The 26,346-nt window shown below is 42.7% G+C and overlaps 2 protein-coding genes across 2 annotated transcripts in view; both read left to right on the top strand.

Moving 5' to 3' along the window:
• The window catches only part of LOC144599067 (uncharacterized), a 227,982-nt gene extending 225,970 nt beyond the window's left edge, over positions 1-2,012 (top strand). Inside the window, exon 37 of the mRNA XM_078409791.1 lies at positions 1,997-2,012. Coding sequence (XP_078265917.1) covers positions 1,997-2,012 — 16 coding nt within the window. The remainder of the gene's footprint in view (positions 1-1,996) is intronic.
• Positions 2,013-5,543: 3,531 nt separating this feature from the next.
• LOC144599066 (uncharacterized) overlaps positions 5,544-26,346 on the top strand; it is a 34,723-nt gene continuing 13,920 nt past the window's right edge. Inside the window, exons 1-8 of the mRNA XM_078409790.1 lie at positions 5,544-5,818; positions 6,272-6,431; positions 8,881-9,048; positions 12,948-13,305; positions 15,199-15,410; positions 19,004-19,124; positions 19,638-19,801; positions 22,285-22,725. Of these exons, the coding sequence (XP_078265916.1) occupies positions 5,544-5,818; positions 6,272-6,431; positions 8,881-9,048; positions 12,948-13,305; positions 15,199-15,410; positions 19,004-19,124; positions 19,638-19,801; positions 22,285-22,725 (1,899 nt within the window). The remainder of the gene's footprint in view (positions 5,819-6,271; positions 6,432-8,880; positions 9,049-12,947; positions 13,306-15,198; positions 15,411-19,003; positions 19,125-19,637; positions 19,802-22,284; positions 22,726-26,346) is intronic.

Here is a 26,346-nt window from a genome sequence, read left to right as displayed (position 1 = left end):
GTGCGGAAGTAACATATAGTGTTGAATGTTTTAATGAAAACATGTTCGCAGAGTTGAGGAAGAGAACAATTTTGATGAGAAGTGATATAAATGATTCAGTGTAACAGGATATTGAAGTACAAATCACAAAACAATTAGCAAACCCTTGGATTTGTAACAAAATGTAAAAAATGCAAGACAAAGTATCCCTCTTCCAACATATTAGTGGTTGGGATATTTCATCTTCCCAAAGAGTCCATTGCAAGAAGGTTATAAAAGCATTGGGCAAAAATTGGTTGAGATTCATTAAGGTGTTATAATTATGAAGAAAGGATGGTAGGGAAGCCTTTAATCAGAAGCTTTAAGTAGTTTGACAGCAGTGTTGCGGTGCTAATCTTTTAGGTGCCGGAGCTGCCGCTGTTAAATTCCCTGCTAGTTAAAATTCCCCGCTGTTTATTTAGTTTTTTTTTTTAGAGAGGTGCCGGAGCGGCGCTCCTGTGAGCTCCGGCAGCACTGCTCCCCTGTTTCACAGTGAATTTGATGAGAGGTGTGACTTTATGCCCACTTTGTAGAAGATGAGCAGATGGACAGTTAAATGTCCCCCTCAGAAACCTCCATGCTCCCACATTTCCAGTTATGGATCTGCTCCATTCAACAAGCAGTACAAAGATCTTACCAAAGCTAGATGTCTCCTTATTTTCCTTTCTGGAACGAACTGCAGGTTTAGCTTCGATTGGTTAGTTTAGTTTAGAGGTACTGCTCGGAAACAGGCCCTTCGGCCCACTGAGTCCGCACTAACCAGCGGTCCTCACACACTATCATTATCCTACACACTATCCTACACACTAGGGACAATTTACAATCTTTTGCCGAAGCCAATTAACCTACAAACCTGTAGTGTGGGTGGAAACCGGAGCAAAACCCATGGGGAGAATGTACAAACTCTGTACAGACAGGAACAATAGTCAGGATCGAACCCAGGTCTCTGGCCTGTAAGGCAGCAACTCTACCACTGTGCCATTGTGCCATGGTTAGTAATTGTAATGTTCAATGCCATTTGCTGTTTTTATGCTCAGTAGTAACCTTGGAACTACCAGGACCAGGCATCTCAAGGTCCGGGAAAAATTCCACCGAAGCTGTACCTCCAAAATGCACAAAATTTACTGGAAGCATAAGTGAACCAATACTAGCTTCCTCTACGGGGTCAATGTCCCCAGCATTGAGGCCCTAGTTACTCTCAGCCAACCATGTTGGACAAACCACACTGCTCATATGACCAACACAGACTTCTGAAACAAACATTAACTCTGTCCACTTATCAAGGGAGGAAGTTATCAGGTAGAAAGAGAAAAAGATTCAAGAATGTGCTCAAAGCTTCCCTGAAGATGTATAACATACTCACTAACTTCTGTGGACACTTAGTCCATGACTGCTCAAAGAGGAGATGGTGCATTAGGGATGATATGGAAATACTTTGGCCTCTGTGTTTGGAGTACATAGAAGCCCTGTGTTAGTAGCAACAGGAAGGAGCATGCTTCCACGTAAACTATCCACCACCATCTCATCAACAATTACTTGCCTGATTTGAGGGGGAGATTGTAGATCTAAAGTTCTGAGTATCCTCTGCCAATTGTCAATATGCATCTTCTAAGACATGTTGATCCTTGAAATCCACCAAAACGCAGAGTAACCCAGACATGCGTGAATTTTAGTGCAAGTAAATCCAAATCCATAAACTTAGTCCCATTCCATGTTGGACTCCTCTTCAGAGATTGACAAGGCAGATTGCCCAATCCTATCTTCAGTCTTTCTAGTCAAATATTTTTAATGCATAAATCATCTTGGAACTGCATTTTGTTATAAAGGATAAGCATAGAGAGTCAGGATTCCTGTGCAAACATGTTATCCATGAGTAGTCAAAGTGACTATAAATCCCCTTGAAATGGTTAAAATGGTTGGAACTGAATAAAAAGCAAAACAAATCCGTTAAACCATGACCGATTATTTTTGTTGGCAGTTTCACCAGCCTCTGAGACTGATGTATGGACCACACAAATGACAGATTTCTCATTGGCAATTAAATTTGTTTATGTACGTTCCCTTATAGACTAAGTGCTCAAGTTAATCCTTTTGTTTACTTTTTATTAGTTTATTATATGACCGATTGTTCAAGTAAAATATTCCTATTTCCACCCACAAAACCAGATCTCCATGGCGCCAGCCAAGTCCCTGCTTATCTTAGAAGGAACAATAAAGTTTTTATAGCTCCGTTCACACTGGGAATAATCCGAGAACATGGTATTTATTTTATAAATGTGGAAAAGTGCTTGCAGCTGCTCCAGAGATGTCTATTTGAGTTGTCAGGCTATTGTAACAATGGAGGGGATGTGTGTTTATTGACTCGGGAATATGAGGCTTTTGCAGGAATAGGAAGCATGTTCAAAGAAAGGTTGGAGGTACAGTTCTGAGTTTGGTCATAGGTCACGAGGATCTGGGATCACATGTTTCCCAGGCAAATCAGAGGGCATGTCATGGCCTCGTGTTATCCGATGCCATTCACAGGGGAATGAAATGATCGGGGTTAGGACCAAGGTCTACACTAAAACTTGCTAGCAATTTAGGTTATTTTGACTTAGTGTTGATTCTCTTCAGAGGTTGCATATTCTGGATGCAAGCTGCTTACGATATGTTCGGTCTCTGCTCTGCAGAGTGCCAGACTCATCTCCCAGTTATGTACAGCAGTCCTTCCTAGAAATCAGAAAGGTTTGACCTTAGTGATGGTATCTCCAAGAGTTCTTGGAAGAAGAAATGAAAACATTTAAAATGCAATTAAATTGAACCTTACCAATCAACATTGATTAGATTTAATTGGCACTACCTCTGGTGATGCACTGAAGCTTTTCTGATATTTCTTCATGATCTTTAGCTCGTACATGGATTATAGACCTTCAGTGCTTTATGGACCGGGAGGTCTATAATCTATAGACTGGTCCAGGTATGCTGAGGCTCTGTACAAGAAGGGACAGAACCAGCTGTACATTTTGAGAAGGCTCTGCTCCTTCAACGTCTGCAATAAGATGCTGCAGATGTTCTACTAATCGGTGGTGGCCAGTGCCATCTTCTTCACTGTCATGTTCTGGGCAGCATGGCGAAGGCCGCGAACGCCAACAGGATTAACAAGCTCATCAGGAAGGCTGGCTCCGTCCTGGGGGCGGAGTTAGATTCATTGGAGGTGGTCTTGGAGGGGAGGATGCTCCTCAAACTGCGGAGCATCCCCTCCATGACACACTGGTCAACCTAAGGAACACCTTCAGCAACAGACTGGTTCCACCAAGATGCAGTACACAATCCCACAGGAGATCCTTTTTCCCTTGGCTATCAAACTGTACAACTACTCCCCCTTCTGTCGTGGGGTAGACTGACTCCCCTCTCTCCTTCCCCACCCCCTCCTCAATATTTGCACCTCCTCAATCCTTTCTACTCGTCACTTTGATTTCATGTACCTTATGTTTTATGACTGTTGGCAGATCAATTTCCCTCCTGGGATAAATAAAGTTCTGTCGTGTCGGATCGACCTCCAGGTGCTGAAATCTCATGATTGGAACATAGGAACAGGAGGAGGAAAGGGTCGCACTGCCCGCTCTGCTGTTAAAACATATCTGACTGGTCATGCATTTCAACTCCACTTTCCTTTCTAAGCCCCTAAACCCTGCATTCCCCTTTAGCAAAATATCCATGTCAGCCATGTGGATAATTAATATTTTGCTCAAATCTGCACCAGGCCAAAATTGTCTTTTGGATTTCTTTGGATGACTACATTTACTGTATACCCTCCCTGTCCCCACCAATCCAGAATCACCGTTGCCAGGAGAACCACCTCTGATCATTGCTTCATCTCAGTCTCAGCTCAGGTTCACCTGACAAGTTTCTTCTAACTTCACTTTCTGCCTGGGACTTAACGCACTCATTGTTACTAATACTCAACACCCTGTCTGCAGCCATTGTCATCCAGTCACCCTCCACCAATCTCTTGATTTCATTCCCAATGCTGGATGGCCCCTGATTGCCCCCTTTGTTCTCCAAACAATGTCAACATGTTTACACGATGCCGACATTTAGTAGAATGCCAGATCTAGACTCAGGCCCTCAATTAGCTTCGGAGTATGTGAAAATTCTCTGCAAATTGCACTCCCTCGTCAGCTCTTAGGGCTAAAGGAATCAAGGGATATGGGGGAAAAAGCAGAAACGGGGTACTGATTTTAGATGATCAGCCGTGATCATATTGAATGGCGGTGCTGGCTCGAAGGGCCGAATGGCCTTTTGTAAAAATAAAAAATTTAATTAAAAATTAAAAAAAGAAGGGCTTACTCCTGCACCCATTTTTCTATGTTTCTATGTTTGATCTGTTGCTCCCACATTCACAGACATCCTGTGATTCTTGACAAGGAGGTCTTTCTGGGTTTATTAGTAGTCATGATCAGATACACTGACTGCAGAGACCATTGCAACAATCTTCCTGCCTATGGATTATTAACTCTGTCCCGGCATCCAGCCCAAATCCATCCACAATTCTGGGCTGTTTCCTCCCCATCTACATCTGCACAGCCTTCATCGACTAGTTTCATCTGTGAAGTCTCCTGATTGTATTCTCACAACCACCATTTCTTCACCTCTTTTTCTTGCTGTTTTTTCTCAAATTCATCACTTTTCCTGTCCTTAAAAAGACCACTCTTAGTATTCTTTTCTGCACAATCTATCTTTCTTTTCAGCCATGATCACATTGAATGGTGGTGCTGGCTCGAAGGGCAGAATGGCCTACTCCTGCACCTATTGTCTATTGTTTATTTTCAGGTTCCTCACCTGGGGTTGCCAATTCAGTTTCAATTATTGCATCCCCGCCATCTGCTTTAGCGCAGCTTACCACTGACACAGTGATTCATTCTCTCTGCCATTTTACCTGTTGTCTTTTCCTTCATAGACCCGTTTCCATAGCCCAGTGTTGTCCATAGTTTTACTCCTATCTAATTTAGAAATCATTTTATCTTGTGAAACGGGTTTTGTCTCTACCGTGTCATTACTTGTTAAAACATGGCTTATATGCTAAACGTTTGATCATTTGTTTTAAAATCTCCTCAGCAACCTTTGTATTGAATTTTGTTTGACAACACACATGAATGTTAAAGCTAATTAATGTTGAAAACTATTGCTTTTTCTTCCAACTTTGTTTGCATGTGCAAATTACCCCATAATATTCAAACTGATTGGTTTCAGTGATGCTATTCACTGGTTATCTCGTGTTTCCCATATGCTTCAGTTCTTGCCCTTTGAAGGCTTTGCATCTGTGGAATTCTCTGCCTCAGAAGGCAGTGGAGGCCAATTCTCTGCATGCATTCAAGAGAGAGCTGGATAGCGCTCTTAAGGATAGTGGAGTCAGGGGGTATGGGGAAAATGCAGGAATGGGGTACTGATTGAGAATGATCAGCCATGATCACATTGAATGGCGGTGCTGGCTCGAAGGGCCGAATGGCCTCCTCCTGCACCTATTGTCTATTGTCTGGTTGATAATGGAAGGTGCATTTCCCTCTTCTAACTGTGAACAGGTGGAGGAGTTGAAGACACAGCTCCGCATGGTGGAGGATGCTAGAGATGGTACTCGCCGAGACCTCATCGAAGCTCACAGGAAGGTCCGAGAGAACGAGGAGGGTCAGGAGGTGCAGCGCAAAGAGAACCTGGAGCTCAAACGTGTTCTCAACGATGAAGTCCGAGAGAAGGAGGCCATCCAGAACTCCAATGAGGAGCTCAGGAATAACATCAAAAAGATTGAGAGTGAGAGAATCAGGTATTGTGTGTTTGGATGTTGCAGTCAAAATGCTAATCCACTTCCCAAATGCATACCTGGCCAAACCAATGCTGTTAGCAAGTGTGCTGCACCATCCCATAAGTATGCTTTAAAAACCGTACTCCATGCATGTGCTGCATTCATCCATAGCTGTTATGCCTTGCAATCTTTTGTTCTGAATACAATGACACAACTGCATCCTGAATATAGTGACAAAACTGTGACAAACCTATACCTTGAATGCACTGCTAAAACTGTACCTTAAACACAGTACTTAAAGAGACAAAAAAAAAGTCATCAAACCCTTCCCAGAACTATACCCTAAACATTGCTTGTGCTGTACCCTAACCAGACACAATTAACCAAACTACAAGCTCTGTTTCCCAAAATTTGATTTGATACTTTCGTTATGTGTCTGATTAATAAGAACTGATCTGGTATCTCTGTGGCTAGTTTAAAGAGAACAAACGAGGAGAAGGAGCAGAAGATCAACATCTTGGAAGAAGCCAAAACTGCGTTTCAGAACGAGGCAAGAGAACTTCACACAAATCTCAGGGAAGTGGAAAAATCCAGGCTGGACGCACGACGAGAATTGCAGGAACTTCGGCGACAGGTGAGAGAAGGAGACTGCAAACAATTGAAAAGAAAAAAACCCTGCAAATACTGGAAAACAAAACAATGGGGTTTAAGAGACTGAAGATGTGGGAATCGTGAGTGAAAAACAAAGTGCAGGGATACTCATCATATGAGGCAGCACGTGTGGAAGAAGTAACCGGGGGTGGTGAATCTGTGGAATTCTTTGCCATAGAAGGCTGGGGAGGCCAAGTCAATGAATATTTTTAAGGCAGAGATAGATGATCAGTACGGTCTTCAGGGGTTATGGGGAGAAGGTAGGAAAATGGGGTTAGGGGGTGAGATAGATCAGCCATGATTGAATGGCGGAATAGACTTGATGGGTCGAATGGCCTAATTCTGTTCCTATCACTTATGACCTTAACATTTCAGCTTGATGACCTTTCATGGTGACTGAAGAAGGGTCATTGACCTGAAACATTAACTCCGAGTAGCCCCCGCATTCTCTGACTACATGTCATAAGAAAAATCAAATGCATGGGTACAACCTGTGATCAGAGAGGTTGTGAAATAAATTAAAGTTGAATTAATTGCAGCCCTAATCAGTCTTCATAACTGCACTCTGGAATTGATTGAACTTATTTTGGCACAGTCATTGTTAGGTCACCTGCCACTGTATGTTGTTTCCTTTTTATTTCCTAATCAGATGTGCAGCACTTTGGTCAACGTGGGTTGTTTTTAAATGTGCTATACAAATAAAATTGACTTGACTTGACTTGACAATGCTTTAGTCTTCTAAATTGTCAATTTTAATAAAGGACTATGGATCAGATTTACTTAATCCTTGCCCTGCAGAGAATCTTACAACATAGAATCATAAAATGATCACAGAAAAAGGAGGCCATTTGACCAACCATATTCATACTAGCTTTCAACCACAGCAAGTCCCTGTCCAACTCCACTTCCATTCATTTTTGAAGGGTACAATGGAACCTGTCTCTATCACATCTGTGGGCAGTATGTTCCAGACTCCAACTAAATTCCATGTCACAGTCATTTTCTCTGGATGTCACTTCTAATTCTCTTCAGCCACGAAGATGAGGACTTTCACCACATATATGATGGTGAAAGGAAAAGTACTAAGGTGCATAATTTTACTGAAAACACCTGGATTTTGATGCCTGTAATTTTATATTTCTTTTATGAATAACCCTGAATACTAGCAGTGTTTAGATATCATTCATTACATTGTCTCTTTTATCATTCTGCGGAGATAAGCATCACACATGTGGCAGCTGCTGTTATATATGTGAACCTTGTAGCTGGTGAAGCTGTTAATGGAAATCAGCCATTAGTGTCACCACTGAGCCATCCACAGAATGAATATCTCAGCACCTAGCTGCTGAAATAAAGCATCCCTTGATCATTTTTCCTCATTACATTCTTAATTCTCTTCCCCTATATTTTATACCCGTGATTTATATCTTTTGAGTTCTCCCTTCATTCATGTTGTCTGGACCTTCTTATCATTTTATATATGTCCATCAGATACTCCCCAAATTTCTTTGTAGAAAACTGTCCCAAATGCTCCACGCGACATGGTTAATAGGAGAGCAATATTTGTAAAGGATCTGGAACTTCATTTAATATCTTGAGAGAACATCGTGACAGGTTCAGATAGTAGATGCAGAAGGATAAATAATTTGCAGAAACAAGGAATGGCAAATGCTGGTTTACCAAGGAAAGACACAAAATGCTGGAGTAACAGCAGGTCAGGCAGCATCCCTGGAGGACATGGATAGGTTGTGGCGCCACCTGGGGGTCAAGCCATTTACTGATCGAACCTTTGTCACCAGAACTGGAACGATCATGTGTCAGAGAGTTGACAGTTGACAGTTGGAGATGAGAGTTGACAGTTGGAGATGACGGTTGACAGTTGAAGATGAGAAGCTCAGCTCGAGCCCACGAGTGGACAGACATGTGGTGCTCCTCTCAACAGCAACAAGCATCTAACTGTTCTGCAAACTAAGCGCGCCTGTGTTCAACCACTGTTTCTTTAATAAAACCCGTTTGATTCACAACGCTTGGTTTAGTACGAGGTGATGTTTCGGGTTAAGATCTTTCTTCAGTCTGAAGAAGGGTCTCAACCCACAACATCACCCTTCTATGTTCTCCCGGGATACTGCCTAATTTGCTGAATTACTCCAGCATTTTGTGTCTTTCCTAAATAATTTACAGCCTTGTTTGTTCATGTTTATGCAGCAGGAGATATTTGAAGGGAATGTTCCCATTGGACATGAGATGGAATCCATAGTGAGGTATATTGCCCAAGATTTGATCTGTGGTATAAGTGAGTGTGATGGGCTTGATGCTGGTTTCTATAAATTCTGCAATGTAAATATCTTGATGTGGCAGGAACTTGCTCAAAAACCTGCTTCCATATCTGCCCTTTGCTGATCCCTGTGTTGTTAACTTTACTGTTTACCCAGGTAAAGATGTTGGATAACGAGAATGCGAAGAAGAACAAGGAAGTGGCAGAGCTGCAATCCCGCATCATATTAGACGAACAGCGTGGCGAGGAGAGCAGGCGGGAATCTCTTTGCCTGAAGAAAAAAATGACAGAAGCAGAAGTAGGCCGTGAAACAGCTCGCAAAGAGGTGGGATCGTTAATTAATAAAAACAAAGCCTTGTACGAACTTTATTCAAATCAAATATGCCTTTTGTTGTAGACACAAGAAACTGCAGATGCTGGAATCTTGAGTAAAACACAATGTCGTGGAAGAACTCAGCGGGTCAGGCAGCATCTGCGGAGGGAATGGATAGGCGATGTTTTGAGCCAGGACCCTTCTTCAGACTGATTGAAATGGGGGGGGCGAAAGGTGAAAAAGAGGTGGGGGCAAGGCAAAGTCTGATAAGTGATAGATGGATACAGGGGAGGAATATTTGATTGGCAAATAGTGGATAAGAGCGAGAGAAGAAAATAAATCAAAAGGGTGGCAGGTAAGGAGCGAAGAAGGGTGAAATGTAAAACCAGTGGAAAGGATATAGGTGGAAGGGGACAGGAGAGGGGGGGATAGGGAGAGATAGGAGGCCCTAGATGGAGATGAGGGAGGAAGTGTAGGGGCAGGTGTTACATCTCCTGTGGTTGCATCAGAAAGTACCTGGGGAGGGAGGGGTTTGAGTGGGAAGGGATGAATGAACCAACGACTTAGAGGAAATGGTCTTTACAGAAAGCAGAAAGGGCTGAGGGCGGAAAGATATATCTAGTGGTGGGTTAGAGGTGGCAGAAATGTCAGAGAATGATGTGTTGGCTGTGGAGGCTTTTGTTAAGCTGCTCTGAATGTGGTCATTCTTTGAATAGCTCTGTGAAATATTTCAGTGCACCAAAGTATGCAGATAGGAATGACATTTAACATCTGTTGTGAAAACGTAGAACCTTCATCAATTTATATTGGAAGGTTAGTGGGATTGGTGTGTAATCTAAAAACACGACTTCTAAACACAGCTTTTGAATCAAAAGCAGGAGCAATATTATTTATCAGGATCTTCCCTGCATCAGCAGAAGGATGTATGTGTGTCATGCTCTTCCACCCAGGTAAAGGTACACAACGCTTCTGCAAAACATTCCCCAGCTCGTGCATCTCTTCAGTGTGAGCAAAGCACTGGGCAGGGACCTGCAGCTGTGAAGAGTGAAGACACTGGGAGCCAGACCTCTGAGACGTAGAGTCTTTCAGCAGCTCAGTCCCAGGTTGCATCCTCAATTGGCTCAACTAGAGAACACATCGAACAAGAGCGTTTTGGGTCATCTACCACAATGTGAACTCTGTCTGTGGACTCAAAGGCGAGAGACACTGCCTCTCAGCAGCTATACTTCAGTACTACCGGGCATACTGAAATGTAGCACTTTGAGTTTGAAAGCTGTACATTAGGTCGTAAAAGGGAGTATAATTTTACTGAAAAACATTAGGATTTCATTGCCAATTATTTTATTTTTTTCTTGTTATAAATGACCCTGTTGAAATATGACCTTATTTGCGGTAAATCACGTAATTTATTGTGCAGAGATAAGTGTTGCGCACATGGCATCTGCTGGTATTGCTGTGGGTCCTGTTGCACCTTAGCTAGAGATGTTAATAGTCAATAGTAATAGCACACAGGTATCCATGGAATGAATATCTCAACACCTACCTGCTAAAATAAAGCATTCCTGTTAATTTAAGCAGTTGTTGGAACAGTTTGTTGTCAGATTTGAAGCTGCCCACTACCCTCCCTCATGGGGAGTGTTATAGAGTTATACAGTGTGGAAACAGGCCCTGTGACCCAACGTCCATGCCAACAAAGTTGGCATTAAAGATAGACACAAAATGCTGGAATAATTCTGTGGGTCGGGCAGCATCTCTGGAGAAAATGGATAAGTAATATTTTGGGGTGGGATCCTTCTTCAGAGTCATTTGACCCATTTCCCTCTGAACTCTTCCTATCTATTATCTGTTCAAATGTCTTTTGGATGTTGTAATTGCATCTGCTGCTATAGATTCCTCTGGCAGCTCGTTCCAGATGCAGCCTATACTCTGAGTCCCTCGTAAATCTCCCCCCACTCATCTTAAGCCTATGTCACATAGTTTTAGGATCTTCTAACCTGGGAAGAAGACTATGAACATTCATTTTATCAATGCCCCTCATGATTTTGTATACTTCAATAAGGACACTACTCAGCCTCCTACACTCCAAAAAAAATCCCAGCCTTTTCAGCTCTCCCTTTAACTCTAACCCGCATGTTTCAATAACATCCTGGTGATTATTTTCTGCACCCTTTCCAAGTTCATGACATCCTTCCTACAGCTGGGCGACCAATCCTGCAATTCTTTCCCATCATCCATTCCATTAGACAAATCTTCAAAGAGCTCTAGACTTAGTTGAACATGGTTTCCTTTTCATAAATCCACATTGATTCTGCCCAATTCTATTATATTTTCTAAATTATCTTACATTCTCTGTTTTAGATTCCAACATTTTTCCAACCACCACTTTCTACCTACAAATTTTTTGTTCCCTGTTTTCTCTCATCCTTCTTTCTTAAATATTTTGGATCATATTTCTGATGTATTTTGGATCATGTTCCAATGTACAAGAACTGTTACTGAATCTGCAGAATTTTAGAAGATGATATCCAGAGTATCCACTATCTCCAGAGCCACTTCTTTTAAAACTTTAGAATGTAGACCAACAGGGCCTTGGGATTTATCAGTCTTAAAGCTCTCGCAGAGCAATGTTCCTAGATCTGTTCTCTTTTACATCCTCATTCACACTGAACATTTGACTCTCCTGTATTCTGGGAGGTTTGTGTATTCTTCCATGACGATGGATATAAAGTTTTTATTTAATTCCTTGCATCTTTTCATATGTCCCATTGAAATTAATATATGTATGTGAGAGACTCACATTTGCCTTCTACATGTTGAATCTCTTACAATCTGTTTTTCTGTTTCTTATTAGTTTACTCTGATATTCAGTTTTGCCTTTCTTTATCAATTCCCAGTCTGCCTACATTGAGTTATAAAACATTCCCAGTCGTCAATCTTACTGCTTTTTCTGGATAGTTTGTAGAACCTTTTCGTTGAATTTAATATTATGTTTGATTTCACATGGAATCTGTTTTCTCTGTTGTGCCTTTTTGCCTCGATATTTGTTGCAAATCATGAATTATTTCTTCAAATGTTGTCCTTTATCTTTCCACTGTCAGTCTCGTTCCCATGTTTACCCTAGCCACCCATCCCTCAAACCTTCAAAGTTTGTTTAGATTGGAAACTGATTTTGAATTGAGCTACAGTATTTTAAAACAATGTAACATTGTATTACCTTGTGGTCAGTCTTCACATGAGGCAGTTTTGCAACAAATTTATTAATTAACCATTGAACAAAATTAGATCTAAAACTGCCTATTCCCCAGTTAATTTTTCAGCATTCTGATCCAGAAATACAGCTTGTAAACTTTGCAGAAATTCACCCCCTGCAATGCTAATACTAATTTAAATTCCCCAGTCTACATGTATATAAATTATAGTCACAAGAAAGATAAAGTTTTGAGAAGGAGATAAATTTCTTGACAATGGTAAAAGCAGTACTGACTTGCATAACAGATGGCTAACTCTATTGCGTACATAATATTTTAGGTTTTTACAAAAATATGCTCTGCGATCAATTTCATTCAATCAGTTTATCTCAATTTTCTGGGTTAGAAGTCTTGGAATTGGCTTCATTGCATAATCTTAACAGAAGAATAGAAAGTAGTTTGATTACTTTGTAATAACAGATCAGTATTACTAATTTCACCCTTGCCTTACTCCTTTCCCAAGAGGTCAAAAACAGTCATCTAGTGAATGTTCACATTCAGGCCATTTCAGTCAGTGTGAGGGCTGCAACTTCAGGATAGGATAGGATCAACTTATCTGATTAATTCATTATCGCAATAGAAGTGACCAATCAGCCTCACTGCCGACTGTGTCAGTTTGTCCACCGACACTGACAAGCTCTATACATTGTTTGCTTTTTGCAGATTGCTGCCCTTCAAAAGAAGATAGTAGAGGTGGAAAATATGTTTCATGGACACGAGAAGGAACTTCTTGAACAGTTGGAGAATTTCCATTTGAACGAGAAGAAGTTCCTAGACAACAACCGCAACCTGGAAAAGAAGCTGCAACAAGCGCAGGAGGAAGCAGACGAGCTGACATTGAAGATTCATGCCATGGAAGGGCACGTCACCGGTCTCGAAGCTGAATTGGCCAAGGTGGAGGCTGCCAAGAGGGATGTAGAGTTCAGGTTGGATAGCTTACACTCTACACTGCGGAGAACCCTAGGAATTGGACGTTCTGGCCGTAGCCCATCTCCACGGAGACCTCACTCTCCCATCAGAGGTACCAAGAGCCAAATTGCACATTTCAGTTTACCTGATCATCCCTGTTGTTTGTAAGTTTGCTTATTACTGGACCCATGTTTGCCTACTCATGATCCCTGCCACCAGGAGGACAGTGCAGGCTTGACAGATCTAATGATGTTCTTGCCTGTCGTGTTGTTAGGGGACTAGGGGTGGCACTTAGAAACTGGAACATTGCAAATGTTGCATCCTTGTTCAAAAAAAGGTGCGGGAATAAACCCTGTACAGAGCAAAGAGTTTAACTTTGGTGGTGTGGAAAACTGGAAAGAATAATCAGTGGGAAAATTAGAATTATTTGGATGCATGGATCAATTAAGAGAAAACCAACATGGAGTGATCAGTCTGAAGAAGGGTCTTGACCCGAAACGTCACCCATTCCTTCTCTCCTGAGATGCTGCCCGGCCCGCTGAGTTACTCCAGCATTTTGTGATACCTTGGAGTTGTTGAAAGCAGATTATGTCTCACTAACAAATACCAGAAAGTGTCGGTGAGAGAAGTGTAGTTGATGTGGTATACATACAGTACAATTCTTAAAACTGGTACCCCTGGGATTTTGATGGACTTTTGGATATGCCTCCTATTAATGTAACCGCACACTTTTAATGTGTTTTATTTTAGATGTTATAATTTTATTTTCCATATGAAGCCAGTAAGTTTAAATGGAATTTGGGAATTTAACTGGGGTATGGGAACAGGGCACTGGTCAGTTTGAAGGGTGCATGGAAATAGGGCTCTGGTGATTTTAAGGAAGAGTAAGAAACAGAGTAAGCCCAGACAGACCAAATTCAAAACCATCGGGATTTCTGAACAATCCGATACCAGATTATCGAAATTAAAGACAATTGGTAAAGTGCCAGATTAGGGGCAAGATCAAGAGTGAAAGTCTTGGAATAAAAGGGATAGTGGTGGCATGAAAAGAAATTGGGAACATGGAGAGTGAGTGTGAAAAGTTGTGTTTTGGACTGAATGAACTGTACAGTGGGTTTCCCAGGAGTAAGGGTTTCCACACTATAATAGGCACTGTTTCAACATTTGCAGCTGGCCCAGAATTCAGAGATGTGGAACACTGTGAGGAAGGTAGGAGAAATATTCAGGCTCATGGAACAAGCATAACTTAACGTTTAGAAATTTGAAGTGGGAAGAATGAGAAGAGACAATATCAGCCAGAGGGCATGATTCTAAAAAGATATACACCAGAATGATCGGGGTGACAATGCGTAGCTCTCTGTATTTGACAGGAGAGGCTGAGAAAGTGGTTGATAATAGCATAAAGGATCATGGGTTTTAGAAAAAGGCCCAAACTACACTAACAAAGTCATGATGAACCTTTGTAAAACTCTGGTTTTTACACTAATGGAATATTGTGTCCAGTTCCGGAAAGATGTGAAACTTTAGAGGGGGTGCAGAAGGGATTTATGAGAATAATTCCAGGAATTAACTTTTTTTTTTTTACCTGGATAGAGTGGAAAAGCTGATGGGCCACTTGTAACAGAGATATTTAACAGGTATTTAAAATGATGACAAGTCTAGGTAAGATGAATAGAGAGATATTGATCAGGAACAAGTGATCATCATTGGCAAATGAACCAAATGCGACATGAGGAATGGTATTTTTATGCAGCTCTTGGAAGGGTTTTGATTTCAGTAGCTGAAAGAATAGTGGAGGGAGATTTACTTGTACTATTTAAGAGGGAGCTGTAAATTATTAGAAAATAAAATAATTTGCAGGCTGTGGGAAGAGGGCATGGAAGTGGAACTAGCTGGATTACTCTCTAGATGGAGACAGTATGAACTTGACAGGCCAAATAGCCTCCTCCAGTGCTGGAACAATGAATCGGTGATTAATTGGACTCTCTGTATTTTGAAACCCTAGGATTTGACAACACATTTACCACCACCACCACCGATGGATGGGGCAATCCTGTCCCACAAACCCGATCTCCCAGTCGCAGCCGTTCCGTCTCACCTTACCGCTCTGTGTCACCCACCCGAGGCGAGGAGCACATGGCAGACATCGATCCTGAAGTGGTTAAAGGTGGCCTGCAAGACTTCCTGCAGGAACTCCGAGACACACAAAGGCACAGGGTCAAGTATCTCACCTACTCCTATTCTGCTTCCCATGGGGGAATACATTGATCTGTATTTTTATGTGAGGGGTGCAGGTGTTCCCAGGACTGCGATATCATGTAGGTAATGCTTTAATGTAGAACATCTTCAGAGACAGTTCATGATTGGAAAATGGAAATAGTTACCACGCTTTGAAAAGCAGAGAGAGATGTTTGCAGGACAGATTTTAGGGAAGGTATTTGGAAGAATATTCCCTGGTGTGTATTAAACACCTGAGCTGAAAGATTGCAGGGAAAAGGAGAGATTTGTCAGACGGTGGGTGAGTCAGAGAGATGGGAAAATAAGAAAAATCAATATTCTTGGTATTGTCCATTCTCACTTTACCTTGAGATAGTGATGGTGAGAACTGAGTGGCTTTCCAGGCCATTGTAGGGGGCATTTGAGTCAACCTCATTGGTGTGCTGGAGTTACACTGGGTAAGGACAACACATTTCTTTCCAGAATGAACCAGAAAGGTTTTTACAACCATCCAGTAATTTCTATTGTCATTCACGAATAGTTGTTGCAAATTATTACCAGAAGAGATACTGTGAACCACTGTGTCACCGCCATGCCCTTGAAAGGCTACAAGATCAGGCAGAGGTCTTCGAAGGATTTAAAAATAATGTTAAATTTGATCTTGTTGGGGCTGGAAAATAAATGTAGATAAGCGACAAATGAGTTGATGAGCGAATGCATCATCAGGGAATTTATTGGGATATTTGGTTATGCAACTACTAAGATAATAGGATCAGGTGTGAAGGGGAATAACCAGGCATTTTTGCACAACTGATAAATTATCTATCAAGGAGAAGGATTTGAAACTCACCTCAAGGTCATACAGTTGCCAAAGTTTTTACATGATCAAGTTCAGTTGAAGCAAGGAGGAAGGAGGCAGTGGCAAGGGAGCAAAGTTGCTGGAGGGGCATAGAACATTACAGGAACGGGCACTTGGGCCCACAATGTTTGTGCCAAGCATTGATACCTGCAGTTTGGGGAAAGTTGCTGACTGTCAGAGACAAAGTCTTAATGATGAAACATTAAAGTCAATCAACAGCCCCCCTCTACTCCACCCCTCCCTATCACCAACCCAACCCCAACTGGTTATTCCTGTCTGTGTAAAAGGTCTCTGATGGGTACAATGAAGAACATGGAATATTTTCTGTTGTTCTGGCCAACCTTTCCCCAACCACCAACATGATGGAAAAATCAAATGAACATATTTCATATTGTGCATTTAATTTAGTGTTAAAGCATGAAAGTGGGCCCTCCAGCCCACCAAGTCCACGATGACCATCAATTACCCGTTCACACTAGCTCCACATTATCTCCCATTTTCTCATCCATTCCCTGCACGCTAGGGGCAATTTTAGAGTCCAATTAGCCTACAAACCTGCACGCCTTTGTGGAAGTGGGAGGAAACGGGAGCACCTGGACTACACCCACGTGATCACAGGGAGAAAGTACAAACTCCACACAGACAGCACCCAAGGTCAGGATTGAACCCGGGTCTCTGGCAGTAAGGCAGCAGCTCTCCCAGCTGTGCCACTCTGCCACCCTTATTTTACGATTTTCTGTGTCCATAACTGACAGTTGTTTGCCTACACAATCAGTGCTAAAAGAATAATTGCCTGGATATTATGTTCCTTGCATACAGCACCTGTTTCCATGCTTTAACATGAAACTAATATACAGCATGAATGAGAAGTTAATATGATTTTTCCATCGTGTTTAGTGGCAGGGGAGAGGTTGTGTCAGGACAACAGAGAATATTCCTTATTTTTCTTTGGATGGGTCAGAGGCCTCTTCCACAGACAGGAACAACCAGGTGGGGTTGGGGTTGGTGGTTGGGAAGGGTGAGGAGGGCAATTGGTTGGCTTTTAAGTTTCATCAATAGGACTTTGTTGCTGACAGTCACCAACTTCCCCAAAACTGCAGGTTCTTATACACTCATGAGATATGGGTATCTCAGGAAAGAAACCGCATTCATTGACCATCCCTACTTAACTTTCTAAGGTGATGGTGAACTTCTTCTTAAACCATTGCAGTGTGTGCCATTTTGGTTTGATGTAACTAATTGGTTGGTTAATTTGTCACAGTAATTTACCCTGTAGTGTTCGATAATGGATAAGAAGAATCAATGGGGAAGTGATGGTATGTGTGAAAGGGAATAAGGTGCAGGGAAATAAGGAGAGCAGGCATGGATCTAATGGACATTTCTTTCTCTTGGGAGCTGACATGGACCCAGTAAGTCAATTGGCCTCCATCCATGTCACCATAAGTCTAAGAATTGACTCGTTAAGAATTCATTGGTTAAGTCAAGTCAAGTCAAGTCAAGTCAATTTTATTTGTATAGCACATTTAAAAACAACCCACGTTGACCAAAGTGCTGTACATCTGATTAGGTACTAAGGAAAAAAATGAAACGTACAGTAGCACGCAAACAGTTCACAGCGCCTCCTCAATGAGCCTCAAACGCTAGGGAGTAGAAATAGGTTTTGAGCCTGGACTTAAAGGAGTCGATGGAGGGGGCAGTTCTGATGGGGAGAGGGATGCTGTTCCACAGTCTAGGAGCTGCAACCGCAAAAGCGCGGTCACCCCTGAGCTTAAGCCTAGACCGCGGGATAGTGAGTAGCCCCAAGTCTGCCGACCTGAGGGACCTGGAGTTAGAGAGGGGGGTTAGAAGATTTTTGATGTAGGGGGGGAATGTCCATTTAGGGCTTTATACGTGAATAGGAGGAGCTTGAAGTTGATTCTGTACCGTACAGGGAGCCAGTGTTACATAGAAACGTAGAAACATAGAAAATAGGTGCAGGAGTAGGCCATTCGTCCCTTCAAGCCTGCACCGCCATTCAATATGATCATGGCTGATCATCCAGCTCAGTAACCTGTACCTGCCTTCTCTCCATACCCCCTGATCCCTTTAGCCACAAGGGCCACATCTAACTCCCTCTTAAATATAGCCAATGAACTGGCCTCAACAACCTTCTGTGGCAGAGAATTCCACAGACTCACCACTCTCTGTGTGAAGAAATGTTTTCTCATCTCGGTCCTAAAAGACCCCCCTTATCCTTAATCACATTACTGTAGACTGGAGTCTTGCATGTGCCAGATGGATCAAGGAAAACAGATGTTCATGCCTGAAGAACATTAGTTCTGTTCTGGTAACATTCTGACTACTTCGGGGCAGCACGGTGATGCAGCGGTAGAGTTGCTGCCTTACAATGCCAGAGCCCTGAGTTCAGTCATGACTACGGGTGCTGTCTATACGGAGTTTGTACGTTCGCCCTGTGACAACGTGGGTTTTCTCCGGGTGCTCTGGTTTCCTCCCACATTCCAGTGACTTGCGGGTTTATGGGTTAATTGGCTTCTGTAAATTGTCCCTAGTGTGTAGGATAGAACTAATGTACGGGGATCACTGGTCGGTGTGGACTCAGTGGGCCAACTGGCCTGTTTCCAAGCTTTATATCTAAACTAAACTACTGAGTACAGCCAGACTCGGTATGCTTTACAGAGTGCTCATGGTCAGTCAGGAGGAGGCTCTAATACTTGTTATTTGGTTTCTTATTTAGGATGAGGCTCATATTCAGCTGACAAACCTGGCCAGGCAGTTGACACAGGCGGAAACCGAGCGAGACCGGACGAACGCACGTGCTCAGCTGCTCCAGAAATCCTTAACCGAGGCAGAAGAAGGTGGGTGGAATGATGAGTGAAACAGTAATGAGAAGAGGCTGGAGAATGCACACTACATTTTGTCACAGAGTGATGTAATGTTGCAGAGATTGAATACGATCGGCCCATTGAGTCCATTCCGCCATTCAATCATGGCCGATCTAGCTTTCCCTCTCAACGCCATTCTTCTGCCTTCTCCCTATAACCTATGACACCCTTACTAATCAGTAATTGGTCGAATGCTGCTTCAAAAATACTCAATGACTTGGCCTGCACAGCCGTCTGTGGCAATGAATTCTACCGATTCACTGCCCTTGGGGAAGTGGAGCTGAGGTAAAAGAATAACAGTGGTATGATTGAATTGTGGAGCAGGCTGGAGAGGTTGAATGGCCTGCTCCTGCTTGTACTTAACGTCCTACATTCGCTTTTGACAACATGGTTCTGAGATGAAATGTTTGGATGACAGGAGACTTGTATTTTGATATATTTCCACTAAAGTTCCAGATTTAGTAATTTCCTTACTTTGTTATGAAGGAAAGCGTGGATTAGATGGACGGTTGAACAGTGCTCAGACTGCACTCACGCTGCATGAAGAGACCATCAAACGTGGCGAGCGAGAGAGGAAGGCCCTGGCTGAACAAGTGGCCACATGGGAGCAGAGTCTGCAGTCATTCGAAGGGGAGAAGCGAGCTCATCAGGTAATGGCTACTGAAGAGTAAGATGGCCAGTGACCTTCCACCTGCGCAGATCTGACCCATCAGTGTATTCAGTGTAATATTCAAGATTTTGCCCATGTGTTGAGCAAAAATGCTGACTGACTTGAAGGGTTTTCAGTATTGATCAATAAGATTAGTTTGAAGATGATTCAGGAAGTTGACATGGTAAATCCACTTGGTCAAAGGAATGCACTGGATGTGCTGTTCCTTCTGCCTTCTCAGCTGCACTTGGCTCTTCTGTTCTTCCTCCAATTGTTCTTCTTGTGCCTCAATCTCATGCCTGCCTTCCATATAGACAACCTGTTCTCGGAGAAAGGCCAGATCTGCCTTAGCTTTTATCCGAGCAGAGAGCGTTGAAGACACGCATGATGAAGAATGAGATTTGAGGCTCAATTTAGAGTTTTTTCTCTTCTTTTCAATTAACAATGCTATGTTTTTCAATTGTTCTTTCTTTGTTCTCAGTTGTTCTTTTATTTTCAACTGTCTTTTCTTCTGTTTTTCTTCTTCAATCTCATGCTGGCATTTCAGGGTGGCAACCCATTTCAAGACATAAGATCCACATAATGAAGAAAAACCATCTTCCGCTTGGGAATCCATTCTGATGTTGCCACCTTGTGGCTGAACATCAGATCTAAGTACAAGCATACTTGTACGTCAATATCCCTTTATGATATGTTGACGTAAAGATGTATCTTCAAAGGAATTCAAAAACAAACATATCTTGCGATGCTCAAGGTCACTTCTTTGTTCTCAGCATTTCAGCTTTTCTAATAAAGCTTTTCCAATAAAGCTTAATGCTGTACTTACTCCCTGCGCAAAGGCTTTCGAAGTTTTCAATCTCCGTAGTTAGATCAGTGCAGGTAATGACCCTATCAGTCTGTGAAATTCGGTACAGGCTTGGCAGATCAAACAATCCCTGTTCCGTGCAGTCGATTAACCAGCTCCAGTCTCACTCAGCGAGACAGGTCTACTTTTATCTTCACTCACCGAGGATAGTTCTTAGTTTATTCACTCCGGCTAAGGTAATTCTTACAATAAATCACAATTCTTACAGTAGAGTGGCAACTTCGATCCTTCCCATCAAGTCGTCTCCTCATCACTACTTCACGGATGAGTGGAATGATCATTCTTGACGCAAACAACAACAGAGATATCTTCACGACGTTTCAGTTTAATTAGTCGTTTATTGAAGTAGTGATACAAACAGATCAGTATTTTTCCCGTCATAGACTTGGTAAGAATTGTATCTAGCCAAGCTTCCCTCGTGTCTGATGCATCACATCACAGCATTCCCAATCATACTCATAATTCTGGCTCCTCCCTGTCCATATAGGCCCATATATGTATTCATCTCACGACAACCCCCAAGTGTCCAAAAATAATACAGCAGGATAAAAAATAATATAATATGCTAAGACAGCTACTAAACACAAAACTGCATTTCAAACCCAATATATTATTTTTTGCAAATGCATGGGTTGGAAACCAAATAATAGAGTCAAAGAGACATGTAGCAGGAAACAGGCCCTTCAGACCACCCAGTCCATACTGACCATCAACCACCCATTTACACTAACCTTTAATCTATTTTAATTTTCTCCCCACAACCCATCAACTCCCATCCCATTCCAGATCCTACCATTTATCTGCATGCTCCACACAAATGGAGCTTAGGCTTGTTCATGAGGTTGTCTTACCAAAAGTCCTTAAAACTTGGAGTGATGAAAGAAGCCAAACAAATAAGTATTAGAATCTCTTGATTGAGGGGAGTCATACCCCCTAACCCACGTCCTCAGATAGTAAGTCTCCTGTCTTCAATAGTCACATCATCCATGTGATAGAGGTCCACGATAGGATTTTCACATGGCAATTACAATAATTATGTACAAGAGACAAAGGCATTATGCTTACCCATTGTAATCGGCTTTATGCAGCTATTATTGTATCAAAATTAAAAGTGATCATTGCTATTCTAATTCCTGCAGCTCTCCAGTGTACAGCAGCATTATAAGGCACAGGTTCATTACCTTGATTTCCAGCTTCCCATTATTGTCTTTCCAAGATTTCACAAACAGGAACCCTGCATTGGAAATTCAGACTGGATGATTCGTACCCTACCTCTCTTGACTGAGGCCCAAAGACTGGCACAGAAATGTCAAAAAGGAGGGAGTTAGGGGGACCATAATCATGGCTTCTAAAAGCAGATGAAGAGGAACAAATGAGCAGTTCACATGATGGTGATCGTAATCCTAAACGTGTATTCACATGAGCTACATTCTTTAGATGCCTTGTCCCCAATGTTTAACAAGCATCTTAATCAATTAATTGTGGCTCAGTGATCCTGGCAAGTTCCATCTTCCCAAAACATTACTTTATTGTAAAACTCCGATTATCCGGCATGGAAAATTTCACAGACTTTTGGATGTTATTTCTATATGCCTTGTTACGATTGTCTTTCCTTACAGGAGAAGATCAACAAGATGAAAACGAATGAGGCAAAGCTGGAGGCAGACAAACGCAAGTTGAAAGATGCGCTGGAAGCATCTGAGAACCGTGCCACCAAGCTGGAACTGCTGCGCCGCTCCCTTGAGGGGGAGCTGCAGCGGGTGCAACTGTCCCTGAGCGACCGTGAGACTGAGACGCGGGTCCTCCAAGACCGCATCGAGATGCTTCAGCGGCAGGTGGCTGACAGCGAGACGAAGGCGGCCTCTCTCCAGCTCACTGTGGATCGACTGTCAACGACACTGGCCAAGACGGAGGAGAGTGAGAACAGTCTGAAGGACAAGGTGCAGAGCTTGTCGCTGACTCTCTCGGACACAAGTGCTGGCAGTACATTACTGCAGGACCGAATTTCCCAGCTTCAGAAGGCCCTAATCTCCACTGAACAAGACCGAAGAGTACTTCAGGTAAATTCTTCGGCCAGTTGCAGTGCAGTTGTATTTCTTTTAGAATTGAATTATTCCTTGCTCTTGTTATCCTTAGGATTAGTTATTGCAGCTCTCTCCCGATTGGTTGGCACACCGCTTCGTAATCTACACCTGCCCCAAATTTCCTTGCCTCTCTATCGACTTAGTGTCCTCACTCATCACTCCATTCTATATCAGTTTTTTTTCAACTGCACCTGGATTGTAAAATATTCCTTCCTGTACAGCTGCATTAACCCAACCTCCATAAACTCCTCCTCCAACCCTCCAAAAGCTGCATTCGTCTGACTCTCAAGCAAAACACATAGCGCTGGAGGAACTCAGCAGGCCAGGCAGCTTCTGTGGAGGGAATGTGAATGCAGTTTCGAGACACTTCTTCAGAGACCCTGTGTCTCCAAATTCTCAATCGTACTATAATTTTGTTCACTCTCTCTGGGTCTTCCACCACTGAAGTTCTAAGCTTCTCCAGCACACTCTCCTCTAAGACGATTTTTAACATCTGCCTCTTTGACCAAGCATTCGGTTACTCTTCTGATTCTCTTTACGTGGCTCCACGCGGGTTTTTTGCTGATGAATGCACTGCAGATTGCCAAATGGTAGTTTCCTCTGTTTGTTATTCTTCCTGGTCAAGTTTTGGGTATCAAACTGAACCTAACATGATCAAAGCACTGCAGTTGTTGTAAATCTGAAATAAATGTGGAAGATGCAACAGATACTCAACAGACGAGACAGCATTAATGGAGAAAAACAGTTACTGATTTAACCTGAAATGTCAACTTTCTCTGTCCCTGTTGCAGCCTGATCAACTGACCATTTTCAACTTTTTCGTTTGTTTTATTCCAATACTAGACTAAGTGGACCCGTTGGGCCCCAAACCTCTCCTGCATTGGTGCAGCACCCTCTCCTCCCCTCCCCTCTCCCTCTCCCCCTCCCTCCTCCCCCTCCCCTACCTCCTCTCCTCCTCCCCCCTACCTCCTCCCCCTCACCCCTTCCCCTCCCCCCACTCCATCCCCCTCAATCCCCCTTATCCTCCCCCTCCCTCCCTTCCCCCTCCCTCCCTAGGTGATAGATTTAAACTTTAAAATGTGAATAATTTAAAAATATAACAAGATTTCAATGAAACCTCTTCCATTAGCACCAAAGGGATGACAGTGAGTAAGGTGGGCGTAGAATTGTTGCGCTATCGTGTACCGTTTTGGCTGTAGTTCTGGAACAAACAAACAAACAAACGAGAGTTTTAGCATATAGATGATCAATACTTACTGGAGTACCAATATATTTTTAATACAAGTGCAGGAGAGGGAGAGTGCTTCAGAGGAACATCACAGAAAGCAGCATGTTGCATGCAATAAATATGAATGCCAGTGAGCCGTTACATACTAAAGACCATGCTGTGTGCCTCTTAATATATTGCGGTATCAGTTACTGCTGTTAGTTAGGTGTTGACCACATCAATAGGGGCTCTGTTGGTAGTTCTATTCTTGTAACTTGGCAGAGTGAATTCCTCCCTCAAATCACTGTGGGAGCACCTCCGCCAGAAGGACAGCAGTATTTCCTCAAGGGCAATGAAGGAGGGGCAATAATGCTGGTCTTGCTGGCACAAACCTGAAAGCAAAGAAGCACAAAGGGGTCTAGTGCACTGTACAGCAACGACTGGAAATCAGAAAGAAAACAACAGGAAATTTGGAACCAGCTCAGCAGTTCAAGCCTCATCTGTCCGGGAGATGAATTGAAGTCGTCCGTGTACTTGCAGCTACTCCTTCCTCAGGGCCATCACTGAAAATGTGAGGTTGTGGAGATTCAATAAAACTGCAATAACCACCTATCCGATACTTCAGAAATCCCGATAATTCAGCATCTGGCCCAAGCAGTTGCCAGTGAGCGGGGCCCAGCCCTCCAGTAGGTCCTGAAGGCCCGGGTCGCACATGGCGGACGTCGACAATACCTGCACCACGAGAGAGAGGAGAGACCTGCGAGCAACCACCAGGAGGGGGGTGGGCCGTCCAAGAGCGAGGTGGCCCATTGAGTGCGAGGGTACCATCGGAGAGCAAGGACATCGAATAGCCGTTGGAGAGCGAGGAGGGCCATCAAGGTTGAAGCGGGAGCCCGGCGGGGAAGGACTGTCAAGAGCGATGGGGGGGGGGGGTTCAGGGTGGTGGTGACTGTTGCCACATGCGGGGGAGGACAGTTGATACGACTGTTTGATGAACCTTTGTCTGCGCCATAACGTGGCAGCACTTGATTTTACCGGGTTGCATGCCAAACAAAGCATTTCATTGTACTAGGTACATGTGACAATAAAGTAAAGTATCGTTGAATCATTGGCTCATTGGGAGATGTTTGACGCGCTCCCCTTCAACCCACTGGGACCCTGGTTCCTGCACTCTGTTTCCGCCCCCCAGGGCCCTGGTTCCCACATTTCATTTAGACTTACTGGATTCACTCAAAATGTGATTATAATACCGCATAACGATAGAATAGGTGACTTAAAAGTGTGAAGGGTAATAAGATCCACCTGTTCATAAAAATCTGCGAGGCCAGGTTCAACTAAATGTTGTATACCCTGCTCTCTGATGTTAAACAAGCATCTTAATCATTTAATTGTGGCTCAGTGACCCTGGCAAGTTCCATCTTCCCAAAACAATACTTTATTGTAAAACTTTGATTATCCGGTATGGGAAATTCCAGATTTTTGGATGTTATTTCTATTAATAACACAACACTCTTTTGATTCACTTTAAAAAAAATTACATAGCATTGCAATAAATTTTACAGAACCCAGTAAGTTTATGTAAAATATGGAAACCATATCATGGTGAGTAGAAAGAGAGTGCATAAACCTGGGGTCTGGTGAGTATACAGATGAGATCCTAGGATTAAATGACTGTAGAATTCACATCATACTTTGGCTTTTGAATAGGGCTCGGGGGATTTTGGTAATGTTATCTGATGAAAAGCACCATTCAAGAATTAAGGTGATACAGTTTATCTCAGCCGTGTTCTGGCTAACTGACAATTGACCCATTGATGCATCGGAGTTCTATAATACAGAAAAAAAAAGCCAACATAAGTGGTCTGAAACTAAAGGCAATAGAATATGGAGTGCAACTGCTTAGACTGGGCCTCACTTTCTTTGCTGCTAATGAACCCATCCTCTAAATCATGAAAACAGATAACCAAAGAGATATACATTCAGGAGAAAAGTACAAAGGTAAAAACTACTCGTTCCACTGTGACTGTGAAATCGTGGATGTGCTAAAGTCATAACAATCAGCCCAATAACATTCAAAGAGTCTGAAGAAGAGTCTCGACCCGAAACGTTACCCATTCCTTCTCTCCACAGATCTGCCTGTCGTGCTGTTACTCCAGCATTTTGTGTCTACCTTTGATTTAAACCAGCATTTGCAGTTCTTTCTTACCAATAACATCCAACACTGTGCACCATATCACAAGGAAGATAATAATAATTATTACTAAATTATAATTATCATTATAATAATTTCACTCAGAGAGTTGTGAGGCTGTGGAATTCTCTGCCTCAGAAGGCAGTGGAGGCCAATTTGGATGTTTTCCAGAGAGAGTTAGATAGTCAGGGGATATGGG

The sequence above is a fragment of the Rhinoraja longicauda genome, chromosome 13 (genome assembly GCF_053455715.1).
Source record: "Rhinoraja longicauda isolate Sanriku21f chromosome 13, sRhiLon1.1, whole genome shotgun sequence".
Taxonomy (NCBI): Eukaryota; Metazoa; Chordata; class Chondrichthyes; order Rajiformes; family Arhynchobatidae; genus Rhinoraja; species Rhinoraja longicauda.
The sequence above is the reverse complement of the archived record's forward strand: the minus strand, read 5'-3'. Positions and strand labels throughout refer to the sequence as shown.